General features: G+C 41.3%; 1 protein-coding gene across 1 annotated transcript; it reads right to left on the bottom strand.

The window, feature by feature from the left end:
- Positions 1-8510: 8510 nt before the first annotated feature.
- Positions 8511-13689, bottom strand: LOC140309354 (phospholipase A and acyltransferase 4-like). Its single transcript, XM_072387184.1, has 5 exons — positions 13648-13689; positions 11380-11424; positions 11067-11160; positions 10679-10962; positions 8511-8761 (listed from the first exon to the last, which is right to left on the bottom strand). The coding sequence occupies exons 2-5, from the start codon at positions 11380-11382 to the stop codon at positions 8696-8698; spliced, it is 447 nt and encodes a 148-aa protein (XP_072243285.1). The 5' UTR covers positions 11383-11424; positions 13648-13689; the 3' UTR covers positions 8511-8695.
- Between the last annotated feature and the right edge of the window lie 1198 nt (positions 13690-14887).

Below are 14887 nucleotides of genomic sequence, written 5' to 3' on the forward strand. Positions count from 1 at the left end.
TAAAGTTTAAAGTTAAAGAAGAATAGATGAAGTGGTCCCAGTAGAGTGCCTGTGTAGAAATCCCTCCGTTAGCTCTCCTATAGCTGCAAGTAGCCACATAACAGCAGCTATGAGCTAACAGGGCTATGAGCTAACAGAGCTATAGCACACGTTCATTCATTCATTCTTCTTAAAGTATTGGTGAAATAAAGACAGATAATGCCTTATTTAGAGGCTGCATCCTCTAAGCCCCGTTCTCTCCGTTATATGGATCTCCAGTTATCTAAATATCTTCCGAAGGACGCCGACTTTCACCAAACTGTTCTCAGTGAGTAGATGAACGTATTTCATGCCAGAAATAAGGTTTAAAAATACCGGAGTTCATCTTTAAGGCACCGACCGAAATGCTTCAGTAGTACCGAGTATCAAAACATGCCTTGTCTTTCGTTGCCAAGTTTTGGTGCCCAGAGATTAATCACGTGATCAAGAACTGATCATGCTACCCTCGATTGGCTGTATTAACATTTGCGGCTATAGGAGAGCTAACGGAGGGATTTCTACACAGGCACTCTACTGGGACCACTTCATTCACACGCCCCCCTGGAGCACAGTTTATTTAATCCAGTAAGAACGTCCATCTTACTCAAAGTCGTCGTTCACATTGTTAAAATCTGATAAATATCCTGCCATGTTGCACAAAGCTATCAGCAGCAAGCTCTGTGTGAAGCCTGTGTAGAAATCCCTCCGTTTTAATGTTGTCCTCCACCTTGTATGTGTGGTGCACCTAAAAAAAATGTCACCACACATCAGACCTATCTTGTAAAATGGTTACAGATTCTTTTATTAGCAGATGGTACTTTGACACGGTTTATGTGTGCCGTTCTGCTAATATATTTAAGTTTTATCAGCAGAGGGATAGCTTGGCAGGATGCTAGCCCGCGCCGGATGCTAGCCCGCGCCGGATGCTAGCCCGCGCCGGATGCTAGCCCGCGCCGGATGCTAGCCCGCGCCGGATGCTAGCCCGCGCCGGATGCTAGCCCGCGCCGGGGAAGTCTCGCGGGACTTGGTGATTAAAAGACCGTGATATTTTACCAACTCAAGTTTTGGGAGTTTTCCAATGAATGTTATTTAGTGACACTGAAAGTAAAGTGAGTCCAGCTGAAGTTAAAAGTAAAGAGAGAAAGAATGTTCAAAGAATGCTAAATTCTACATTAGTTCTAAGGCTGGTAATACTTTTTGATAGGTAGTTAAAAATAGAGTACATGTTGATGTTTAGACCAGTCAATATGCAGTTAAATGCAGTAAAGCTCAGAACATATGAATCTTTCACGACTTTACTGATTTAATTTCAAAGTATTTACACCCACAGAGAAGTTTCAGAGAGTTATAGCTTTTAATCTTAATTTGAAGACTTTTGTGAACCTGCAGAAGTCTGGAAATCACCAAAGAATGCGTTTCCTCTGCCAGGCCTGAGCTGTTTCAGCTATCTGTTTGGGGGTCTGTCCACATTTAGTTTGGCCTTCAGTAAACAAAATGCAGTTTGAACAGGTTGATGTTAAGTGACTGAGCTGCAGAACATTTTATTTCTTTATCTACTTTGATGTGTTGTTGTCAACCTGCCGAAATAAAAGTGGAGCGTGAAAGTGTGAATACTTTCCAGATGCTCTGGATTTGAAGACCGTATATCCAACTATCTTCACCTTTGAACTCATCCATCTTCTTTCAGGTGTTCCTGTCATTTTTTAAAATCTTTTCACATCACAAGAAAAGCAGTAATTTCAGCCTGATAACCATCATCTGTCTAAGTATGCTAAATGCTTTTTGGAAATGAATAAAGAAGTAATCTGAAGTTAATCTGATGGTGACTTTTTGCTCTCACAAAGAATGAACACATTTTATTAACAACCATGCACGCTCACACTCACTCCTGGAGTCAGTTCACAGTCTGCAGTGAACCTGAGAGAAGCCACACCTGCAGGAGGAGAACCAGCTGAGATTTAAACCAGGAACCTTCCTGCGACAGACTCTGGGGCCTCATGACAAACTTAAAGTAATTCAAAGAAAAATCAACATCAGCTGAAGCCTTTAAAGGTGTACTTCCACCTATTCCCTGTCCATAGACCTCAGAAGTGGAATGTCTGATTGGAAGTAAAGCTATTTTTGACCTCAGGATCTGTAAGCTGTCGTTTGAGTAAGTCCACTTTCTGGAGTGTGTGACAGAGATTTGATCTTTTTTTTTTTTATTCCTCACACTCAGGCGCTCCCATTGGCTGTCGCACTCTGAGCTAAAAGGCTGCATCCCACGTCCTGAGCAGCAAAATATAAGAAATAAGTATGATAAATCCCAGCAAAGGGCTACATCTCCCTCAGAAACACACCAAAACTAATTTATTCTGGGTATGAAGACTTGGCTGAGAGTGAGTCTCCATGTTGTTGTTTTCTTTTAGGAATATTCTGCTCATGTGCCTCGAAGGACATTTTTGCAAAGTTTTCTTAATCATATCTGAGTCAGAAAACTCACACTTCAGTACAACTTACAGCGCAAAAACCAAATTTCCCTTTTTATAAGAAGAAGAAGAGAAAGAAAAACAGCTGAATTAAAACTATAAAGCTGAACATTGCTCTGCTCTTTGAAGTGATGAGAACTTCTAACTGATTATTCCCAGCATGCATCTGTGATGGAAAATTAATACATAGATTGTTTTAGATGGGAAAGGTTTTTATGTTTCTTATGAAATTTGTTTATGAACTCAACTCAACAAAGAAGCAAAGTCCTGCACAGACATCTGAATTAAGATGTTAACTGTGATCAAAACTTATGAACAAAATAAAACCGCTCCCTCTGCTGTCAGTTATGTGAAGTATGAAAGCCGCGTTAAAGATGGCGGCGCCGCGAACAAGTCGTCAGTGAACAACATGTTACGTTTTTGGTTGATTCAGGTGGAATTAATTCACTTTTAAGTAAGGTGTAAAGTAACGGGGACAGTCCCCGTTTTGGGTGACCTGTCCCCGGTCAAAGCTGTCCCCGAAAATGTGCCTGATTTTGACACTGAATGGGGGAAAATGATCGCAGACCCAAAGTAACACCAGTTATTACGGCAGCCATTTAACGCATCGCCAGAGACGACGTCATATGACGTAGTCACGCAGCAGCGTCCAAAAATCCAGAGACCAGCGCCCGCGGTAAATGGTATGTTGTGTATTAACTTATTTATTTTGTGTGAACTGGCGGTAGACTTGGCTGTGATGTAGCATTAAAGTAAGTATGATTGTTTTTCTGAATTGAAGACCTGACGTAAGGTTATAAAAGTGAGTGAACATTAACATTATGACGCTGTTTTCATATCCGTCATTAGTGAAGCTGTGACGTTAACATTAGCATGAGATTACCAGGTGATGACATGTTTTTCTCATGTTCTGCTCTTATTCTGCTCAGGCTCCTGAGGTGGAGGTGGATGAATGAGCAGATAACTGGAATGTCATTTTATGTTTTTATTTCCACCTTTTGTGTAATAAAAACTGGTTAAAATACATGAAAAAGTACTTGTCCCTGTTTTTTATTTCCTAATGATGATATTTGATGATTTTTCACAGAAATCTGGTCACCTGACTTTTAAGAGCTGATGTGTTTTCTTCTTCTCTTAAAATTAATGGCAGCTTCATGTATTCTACAGGCGCCTCTGGACTGTCCTTTATTTAAAGATGAAGTGAACATATCCAACAGCGTTTCTGTTCCTGTCTGCTCCAGAGGGTCTGAATGGTTTTACATGATTCTTTCCAATCATTTTGGTTTCACGGTGTCCTTTTGTTTTTTTCCTTTGTGTGAATCACTCCTGGGCTGACTGTACTTTAGTGTTTATTGGGAAAAAAAAGATGAAATGTCCAGAGGACGCGGTTCAAAATAAAGACTGAGTTTATTTGTAATTGATCTACAACTGATCAAAGAAAATACTGTAAACAAACTATAAAGGTTTAAATTAAGACCTTCTGTACGGTCCGTGAGGTCTAAAGACCGGCTTCAGTCAGCCAGCTTGCTCTTAAGCGCTCTCACCTGCAGGGATCACAGTCATTAATGAACACACTCACCTGTGAACATGGCCAAACTATATTCCAACAGAAGTCCAAATGCAAACTAACAAATTGGCTCCTACAAGTTGCATTTGTCCAACTGCAGCCTTTCTCACGCTCTGTTGCAGGAGGCAGAGAAAGTCATGCTGGCTCCACACACATTTTAATGATCTGATCTGCAAAGGTCGCCACAGAGATAGAAAGTTAAGTAACTGTGTGTTATTTATCTGCAACTTTCACTCCAAGACATGTGAAGGGTTTGTCATTAACATTGTTGAAAGACAGCAGCAGCTCAGTTCCTCTTCTTCTTCAGTTTAATTTAGGGTAACCCAAGGCCGCATTGAAAGAATGATAAAAGGACAATAAATTCAAAGAACTTAACATTAAAACCATTAAAATAACTAATATTAAAACAAAATGAACAAACCGACATGAAAAACAAAAGATTTACAGAAGAAAATGTACGCGATATCTCTGGTGTGGCCTTTGTATGTGGTTTGAAACAAATAATTATTTTTGAAAGCTTTTAATTTGATATCATTACCGGAAGTTGAATCCTAACGCTAACTATACTCTGGTGGTCATGTGCTGTAACTACACCCCTTAAGTCATGATGAACGTTGAAATGTCAGAAAATCTTTATAAAATCAGGTTTTGTGACGGAAGAGAGCAGTCATTAATATTTCCACAGCACCGCCATACTTAGTTATTATCATAAATGCTAGAATTTTACCACAGCTTACATTTCTTTCTGTTTCTTCTTGTCATTACTAAGTGAAGACAGACAGATTATTTAATTGTATTTACACTCTGAGTATCTGACTGAAAGTATGACAGTTCCACTATAAACTCAGCCTTATTGCACTTCTGATCAGAGTATTTGATCTATCTAACTAATTCCTGGTTAAAAAACGAACTAAGGGTGAAACTTATCTTAAACATGGTTTTACTTTGTTAGTTTGAATGTTTCCTGAAAGCATTGTTGTCTCGTTGTGTCTGAAATGAAGTGAAATCTGTTTGTTAATGATGTTGGCAACCAGCTGCAGTCCACAAGGTCAGTGTTTATCCGGTGAGCGGCGCTTTGCTGCCCTCTTGTGGCCACAAATGGTATCTATATCAAGAGTAAAGCTAGAAATATTACAAGTGAGATACACTTCCGGTAAAACTATTCAAAATAAAAGAGTTGTGTAGCGCTGTGCCGCATTTAACAAACGTAATTCTAGCGATTAAATCTGATAACAGCAGAGACTTCTCGTACATATAATGACTGAATGTAAATACGTGGGAGGCCATTTTGTGAGAAAAGCGCAGTTTTTTTATTAGCTGAAGTTATCAGGAGTCTTCCGGTGTAAACCAAGCTACAGTTAGCGCTAGCTAGCTTCTTTGTTAGCTCTGTTTATATTTAGTTTAAATGTTAAGTAGAAAATGAGTGAATGTGGTGCTAAAACGTGGTTACTTCATCTGACAGTAATCTTAAACAGACCAGACTTTTTATTTCTCGCTGTTTCCATGGTACCGGCGATCTAACTTCCGGTTACATTATGCCAAAGAAAAGAATCGGTTAACGTAGCTGTGCAGTTTAACCGCTAGAGGGCGTCCATGAGCGTTTCCAGCGCCTGCTCATGACAGATCTGAATGAACAAACACGCAATAACTTGTATTAATAAATACTATGATAATTAAAAAGAGAGAATTAAAGTCAAATTATAAGAAAGGTTCGATGGAAACAACTATGACACGTTTATTTATGGCCCAGAAGCTCAAACACTTGCATTGTAAACTTTTTAGATGAAAAATATTCAGTCAAAACTATTATCAATGATAACATGTTTGAAGATAGAATTTATTAAAATCATTAATTTCATTACCTTAAATCCTGTTCTTTATTTGAAGCCAATACTTCACATTTGGAATGCAATAAGCTCAAAATGACATCAAAACACCTATAACACTTATTTAGTCTCGTTCACACACACACATATCTCAGTCTTTACAGTTTTATACACAAAGGAGTCTACACTCCATTTTCTTGTTGGATTTGCCCCAAAACAGTTGCAGTCAAAGATCTTAATACCACTTACCTTCAAATACGATGTTTACATCAGATCATAGGACCATCCCTGCGGTTCCCTTCTGAGATGAAGATGTTTTAAAAGGGGTTAAAGGAGATGACTGCACAGCTAGAATCTAACCACACTTCCACTAAGCTGCGATGCGAGTCTGAAGCTGCTGAATAAATACTAAAAAGTGTTTTATGTACTTTGTCTAAAGCAATTTTATCAAGCTGCTCCACTGAAGCTATCTCACATATATCATATCAGTGTAATAAGATCAAATATTACTTTACATTTGTAAATAAGAAGATTAAAACAAGCAGAAAAGAAGTTGTTGCAGGCTGCTCACTTCACTCTCCTGTCCTCAGATTTATCCCCTGAGCAGGAATGGATAAATGTGCTCGGGTTGTAGGATCTGTGGGATGGAATTATGTCCTTTCTTTCATAAAGGATGGTCCTGTGTCTCCGCTACGAAAGTAGAATATAAAGAAAGCTGCGTTCCTTAGAATTTAGAAAATCAACACAGCTCTTATACTTCCGGGTAATTTCACTCAGTTATTAAACTCACGGTCTATACTTTGTTGTGTCTCAGCTACATGAAACCAACCGAAATACTGCGTGCACTTATGTTTATGCACCTAGCAGACGCTTCTATCCAAAGCAACTTGCACTGGTTTGGTAACATGGGATTTGAACCCAGGTCTCCCACACAAAAGGTGGAAATCACACCACTAAGCTATCCATGGAAGTCTGTCTTTTCATGGAAGTTTTCCCACTTGTTCCAGTTCAATTTGCTGAGAAGTGACGGGAAATGAACCTGCTGCCAGGATGACTTTGACCTGAATCAGTAACAGCTAAAAGGCCGACTGAAGGAATCCTTCAGCTGTTAAAGACATGAAACTGATCCACTGCTGACCTTTAATATCCTGGATCATAATATACAGTCATGTGACTTTATACAAAGCACATTCATTTTTACATGTTAATATAGACCAGTGGTTCCCAGCCTGGAGCCATCCCCAACTTCTTCGGGTCTTGGGCAAGACTCTGAACCCCAGGTTGCATACTGATGCATCTATTGGTGAAAGAATGCATAGAATAAAAGCTGATGTGATGTGTGAAGGTGGCATGTAGTGTTAAAGCGGTTTGAGTGGTCAGCTAGCGTGGAAAAGCACGAGAACAGTCCATTTATCAGTCATTCTGATTCACTTAATCTAATCATGTGGTCTGGTTCTGTAGGTTGGCATTAAATACAAAATGTTTCTTATGACAGATTTTGGCAATGAAACAGTTCAGTCTTGTCAGAAACCTTCTAGATGCACAGATTAGATCAAAATGAAAGCTGAGTTCACACACTGCTGCGGTCCATCTTAACAGAACCACCAAGAAGCTCTTATAGACCGAACAGACCAGAACAAGCAGCGGCTGTTTGGTCTATAAACCCCTCCATCCTTAGTGTGAAAGCATTCTGAAGTGGGACTGAACTCACCAGATAAACTATTTCCCATTGCGTCTCTCTTTAGTAAAAACCTGAAACACAGAATTATAAAATGTTAACCTGATGTTTAATTTGTCTGCTGCAGCCTTTTCTAAACACCTAAACGACTTGACCAAAGACAACAGGAGAAATGCTTTGAATGTGGATGATTATATAAGAAACACTTAGTGAATTGAAAAGAACTAAAGGGAGGGGATGGATGGATACCGGAATCATTCAAATAGTCTAGGTTTGTTACTATTTGAATTTAAAGACTAACAGCTTGGGTTAAATTATCATTTCAACAGCGAATTCTCTCGACACCCACCGCATACCGTCTGAAATGTGAGAACAGGGCAGATCTTACGGTTAGATCAGCTCCGAACCACAGGTCATCGCCAGCGGGTCCCACCTCAGTTTGCAACCTTGGTTGTTGCAAATCTGGTATTTCCACACTGACCGACCCCACAAAAGAATGCTGCAGTCATTTAAAGTCCTAAGTTTGTATTAAATTCCACACTTGAGTTCGCTGTCATCTACGAAGACAGATGTTACTATCAAAATGTTTCTGTTGTCTTCGTTTTGGAGCACTTGGCAGAGTTTGTTGCTTCGATGTTTGGAAAATAAATAACATTGTGCGATAATTTCTTGGCGATCAGATCAAGGAATCCTGCTGATGTTGAAGGGAAGCCATGACACTCACTGTAGATGCCAGGTTTGAGTGAAGAACTCTTTTATTACAGCGAGCATCTCAGACTGAGGAGAAACACCACATCATAAGTCTGGAGAACCACTTCTCTGGGCCTCATCTTTAGACGTTAAACAGTCATTTCTTAACACCATTAAAACAAGTGAAGGCCTAAAACTGCAACTCAGGGCCTTAACCTCTAACCTCTGCCTAGCCACTTAATGTACATGAAAACAACACCAGGTCATTTTATGTTGGCACTTTTAATCAACAGAACAATTATTGAGAAAGACGGAATATAATCGAAATTTGCACAAAATATTCTTCGCCGTGAAATTTCAGAAATGGCACAACATGGCATCTCAGGCAGAGAATCTCTTCCATCAGTGAACGCATCATGTGGCCACAGTGACGATTAACTTACTACGATTAGTTCCAGGTAAACATCTTTGCCAACCCCCGAACTGGTTGAGCTATCGGACCTGCTGCATTCATCTGTGGGGAGAAAACGAAGACCTTTTAGACAGAGAGTAGGAAGCACGATGAGCAGAGTTTTCAAATAGCACCTCCATATCAAAGCTTTACTCTGGTGTCTTTGTGCCTGTTTTCCCTGTGGGTAAAAGGTGATTTTTTGAGGGTTAAGACTTCGTTTTAGGGTTAGAATGAGGTTATGTTCAGGTTTAGGGTAACGGTTAGAAGTTAAGCGTTCAGCTGTGACACTTAAAGTTCGGGTAAGAGGCGAAGGAATGAATCGTATCAGCGGAGAGTCCCCACAGGCGTACTAATCAGACCTGTGTGTGTATCTGTGCGAGTACTATTTAATGCCATCACAGGCACGGATGTTTTCCATCCAATGACACAGATCAGATGTTTGCTTCCTGCCATTTGATATGATTTCATTCATATTTCAGTACAGTAAAAAACTACTCTGATGTAAGCATGAATAACTAAATAAGATCAATACTAGGTGACTTAGTGGGAGTTCAGTGTGTTGGGGGGGGGGGTTCTTCGAAGAGATGAGTCTTCTAGAGATTGTTACAGGTGGAGGAGGATGCCCCAGATCTAAAAGCCTTTGACTAACACGATCAATCACCAGGAAAATATGGGCACCTGCCAGAAAAATAGCCATAGTCAAGGCAACAGATAACCATGGATCATACCAAGAGTTGGTTTGATACTGAGCCAGATACAGCCGTATTTTCTTCATGTGGTAAAGTCCAAAATATCTTTTGCTGTATTTACTTGGTTATATATTCATGTGTAACTGGGGGATCATCGCCACTATAACCTATACACTATACGCTGTCATTACTCAGCTGATTGTGACTCCAAAGTGATGCAGGGACACATTGGTGTGGAGCTGAGCCATGAATGATCAGGAGGAACAGCAGCAGGTTAACAACTCTGACACCCCATGACAGATAAACTCTGACACCCCATGACAGACAAACTCTGACACCCCATGACAGACAAACTCTGACACCCCATGACGGACAAACTCTGACACCCCATGACGGATAAACTCTGACACCCCATGACAGATAAACTCTGACACCCCATGACAGACAAACTCTGACACCCCATGACGGACAAACTCTGACACCCCATGACGGATAAACTCTGACACCCCGTGACGGATAAACTCTGACACCCCATGACGGATAAACTCTGACACCCCGTGACGGATAAACTCTGACACCCCATGACAGATAAACTCTGACACCCCGTGACGGATAAACTCTGACACCCCATGACGGATAAACTCTGACACCCCATGACGGATAAACTGACACCCCATGACGGATAAACTCTGACACCCCATGACGGATAAACTGACACCCCATGACGGATAAACTCTGACACCCCATGACGGATAAACTCTGACACCCCATGACGGATAAACTCTGACACCCCATGACGGATAAACTCTGACACCCCATGACGGATAAACTGACACCCCATGACGGATAAACTCTGACACCCCATGACGGATAAACTGACACCCCATGACGGATAAACTCTGACACCCCATGACGGATAAACTCTGACACCCCATGACGGATAAACTCTGACACCCCATGACGGATAAACTCTGACACCCCATGACAGATAAACTGACACCCCATGACAGATAAACTGACACCCCATGACGGATAAACTCTGACACCCCATGACGGATAAACTGACACCCCATGACGGATAAACTCTGACACCCCATGACGGATAAACTCTGACACCCCATGACGGATAAACTCTGACACCCCATGACGGATAAACTCTGACACCCCATGACGGATAAACTCTGACACCCGTCAGTCCCAGCTTGAAAAGCTTGTGTGAAAAGCGACCAGAGAAAAAAGTGGTGGGTTCAGGAAACCTTAACCTCCTTGATGTGGCAGAAGCTGCACGTACCAGATCTGCCTGCCCGGACTCCTGCTCCCCATAACGCATCTCATTGGCAAAGTGTTCACAGTTGTAGGTGAAGAGGCTGTAGGAGCGTTTTTGGTCCACGTTTGCACGGGCCTCTCTCACAATCTTCTCTGGAGAGCGAGGCGTGTATTTGTGGTCCAGCTTGTTGCTGACTTTCCAGCGGCTAGTTCCCACAACGCGTTGCAGCTTCTCTTTTCTCACAAAAGCCGCCTTACCGCTGCCACTTCCGCTGCTGGAGCTGGAGCTGCTGAAGCCTGAACCCCCCTCTGAGAAGAAAAACCAAAAGACAGAAAGGAACTAAACTGATTTAAGTGTGACGTGCTAAAAAATCCTCACTACAGCTGAGTGTGTGTGTATTTGTGGCCCCCACCTTGCACAAAGTGCACAACAAAGCCTCCGCCAACATAGACAGCCCAGTGCTGATAAAGACCTCTGAAGATCTCAATCAGGTCCCCAAGCTCTGGCTTTTTTCCACAGTTGGATTAGAGGATTAAAGCAGTTATTTAGAACATTCCTTGACTGAAATGGAAATCCAAATCACAACTTTCAACAAACCACTGACTCATTCTGGTGAGACAATTTGCAAAGAATAAAAAGTAAAAAATCCCATCAGATTGAAATAATGCAAAAATGATTTTTAGAAGTTTCTACAACAAAAGAAAAATAAAGAAAATGGTCCAAACCATGTTTGAGTTTCTTCCGTTCGCAGAAACTTGGACCGAAAATACCTGCAAGAGAAAATAATGCAAACGTTAGAACTCTATTTTTCTTCTCTGTGAATGTATTCAGGGCTGTTGAGCTGGCACTCAAAGGCTCTCACTGCTTGTGATGATAACTGCATGTGATTTAGCAATAATTGAATAAAAAAGTGAATTAAACCCTGTTTCTGGTTGGTTTTCTTAAAGTGGATCCATTTTTCCCTCTTTTTGTCATGTATGAAACAAAGAAAGAGCTGAACAGCTTAAAAGAAGAGGAGCATCATGAAATTAATTACTTTCTCGTGTTTCTAGAGTTAACAGGTGAGAATGCAGAGACTGAACTTAAGGCAGTAGGTTTGACTGACACAATGCAACAGAAAGTGCTTTACAAAGCTGATAATATTAACTAAAGATAAAGATTTCTCATCCAAATCTCCAACCCACAAGCTGACGAGTCGCTCATAGACACACAGATAGAAATACATGGGATAATGTTCACTAAAAGCTGCGTCTTAACCGTCACTGACAGTATAAACAGGAGAAATAGATAAGATATTAAAATAAAATGATAAAAATGGTTTAAAACAAGTTCATTATTACTACAAAGAATATGATTGTGTTACAAAAAGGAATTAATAAATAAATTGTTCAAACTAGTTTTAACATCAGAGAAATAAGTAAATGTAAGTGAAAATATTGACTATTAGTTCTAATAAAATATATTAATTTGAAATCTTTACTAAAAAGGTCTTCAGCTTTAAAAATATTAGCACTCCCAGAAGCCAAAAAGGCCAGCAGCAGCCCCCACGGAGCACAGAACCCAGGAAGTCCACCGCAGGGACAACCAGGCATCCACCCAGAAGACCGCAGAGGAAGCCCCCGGACAGAGCCCCCATAAGCATAGGGCAGAGGCCCTCAGAGAGCCAGGGGCAACGGCCAGGCCCCAGCCACCCAGACCCCAGGAGCCCAAGCGCCCCCAAACCCCACAGCAGAGGCCCCACCCAATACCCGAGAGGGCCAAGCGCCCCAGACAGCCACAGTGGGTCAGCGCCTGCCCCGGCCCCAAGTGCCCCGGGAGTCAAGACATGAGTGAGTGCTGTGTACAGGGGCCAGAAGGGAGAGGGGTATGGGGGTATAGACCTGGGGAGGGAAGCTCCCCTGGAGAGGGCCGCCACAGACTGGCAGGAAAAGGCACCCCCGTTCCCTGGGACCCGCCACAGGGCAGGAGGGCCTGATGTCCACCAGGCTCGGGGCCTGCAGCGAACGTATTCGGGGAGCTACTGTACCCCCAGAAGGCTCCACCCCACTCCTCACCCCAGGGGACCTCTACAAAAAACAAACAAACAACAAGAAAACAACAAACAAAAAACAAATCAAACAAGCAAACCACACAATCACACCAGTCGCAGCAGCCCGGGCCTGAGACCCACCATCACCAAGGCCCAGATCTAAATGATTTTTGATAAGAGCTTTTGAGGGCTGTGTTTATGCAGTTGTTGGTCCTTTAGCTTTGCTCTCCTGTGCAAAATACAGAAGGCAAAGTGGATAAAGATCTGCTTTGTGAAGGAGTGAAACTAAGAGTTGAGGTGATGAAGGTTGTCCAGTGCAGCTGCTGTCATTGTTTTTAACTTTGCTTCTTCATTATTTATGGTTCTGGCATCCTCTTTGTCATGAAATTGATTGTTGTCAATCCCTCTTGGCTCTGATTGGCTGCAACTAAGTTTCAACATTGATCAATACATAATGTCATCTCTGGAGCCTGTTATTAGCTTTTTGGAAGACCACACATTTGTCTGTTTATGCTAAAATGGCCATCTGTGGGTGGTAAGGGCACCATAGACAAAAAGAATGGAAAAACTCAATGAAAATACAAAGAAGAAGTTGGAGTTAAGCAGCAGTTTGAGCATAAGCACAGTGTGAGTGTGCGTATGTGAACTGTTTCACAGATTTCCGCTTTAACTCCATCAAAAATGGAACAAAACCATTTAAAGCTTAAAAAGTAAAGTCAGCTGACAGGGAGCCTGTTAAGGAATATCAAGATGAAGAAGTTTTGAGTTCACACTTTATTCAAACCAGTTAAAGTTGAGCTTCTGTGTTCTGAACATCTGTAAATGATCAAAGCACAAATGACTTCTCCCAGGTCTTTAAGGGACAGAGCGTCAATCTCTCTGAGTTTAAAAAAAGATTGATTTAACAGCTGAACTGACCTGCTTATCCAACTAAAGATACAGTAAATCCAACAAAAGTACTTACTTTGTTGTGTCTCTTTGTTGAGTTCTTCTGTGGTTCTCCTACTCAGACTGAAAGCAAAAGTAAACTGGGCGCCGGCATTTCCTTCCTCAAGTCATCCGTAGTTCTATAAATGGAAGAACAAAGAGAAGAAAAAAGTCTTTTATCAGAAACTGTAACTGGTCCGGTACTTCACAAGTCATTGATCATCACATTAGACATGAGCCATTTTAAGCTTTTCATGGTGATAAAATGTCTCCAAGCATCAACAGAAACTTTTTTAGGAGTTTAAAGCAAAGAGGAGATTGTGAGGCAGATGTCATATGAGTGGTTGATGTTGGAGCGCCATCTGCTGGACATAGTGACAAAACGCAGCTCAGGTGAGTAGGTCAGAGTCGAGCTCTCCAACGTCACAGCAGGTTCTTGGCCATCGCTGCTGAAAGACCTCCCATGATGATCTCTCTCCGTTTGCTTTCGTCCCAGCTACTGTTCTGGACTACTTTTTCCCAGGCTTTGTGTTTTATATCTTCTGAACCTCATATTAAGTGCAGTCACTCATATTTACTATAAAAGCCTGACTTAAAATCCCAGCTCGACTCCTTAACTTATATTGAATCCTCATCAATCCAGTAGTTTCTGTTGTCATTTTTTACAAAAGAATATTTCCTCAGAAAGACGTGAATATTTAGGCAAAATATTCTTTATTCTCAAAACATTGAGAGGAAGACAGATGGCACAACATGACACCTCTGGCAGATGCAGAAAGACTTCCATCAGGAAACACATCGTGAAGTAACGGGGACTAAAGTATAAGTTGGTCTGGAACAGGCTGATACTGAACAATGCCAGTTAGTTTTTAAAAATCTTTAATAAACACCTTTCTCTAAATCGCCCCAACAAGTGCTCCAGTTAAGCCTCCTTTTTCCACTTCCTGCACCTGCAAACAAACACCTTTAAGACAGACAGCAGGGAGCTATATGTGCAGAAGATCTTTGTCTTTAAAACTTCATTCAAAGGATCTACAGCACCTTCTGTTGCTGCTGCTCAACACTAGATTTCCCCCCATGGGGATGATAAAGATTACCTTGAACCTGAAGAAAAGATAGAAAAATTGAATAATTCTGAAGTGATCACCAAAGCCTTAGGATGAAAAATGTTGACTATAAAAATATTAATAACAGTAATTATATAACCCAAATCTTTCTTTTCTCTCTCCAATGTTTCTCACCTGGCATGATGCCTTAAAAAGGCCTTTCCAGGTAGA

Source organism: Leuresthes tenuis, unplaced genomic scaffold (assembly GCF_036924035.1).
Source record: "Leuresthes tenuis unplaced genomic scaffold, fLeuTen1.0.hap1 SCAF_6, whole genome shotgun sequence".
NCBI lineage: Eukaryota > Metazoa > Chordata > Actinopteri > Atheriniformes > Atherinopsidae > Leuresthes > Leuresthes tenuis.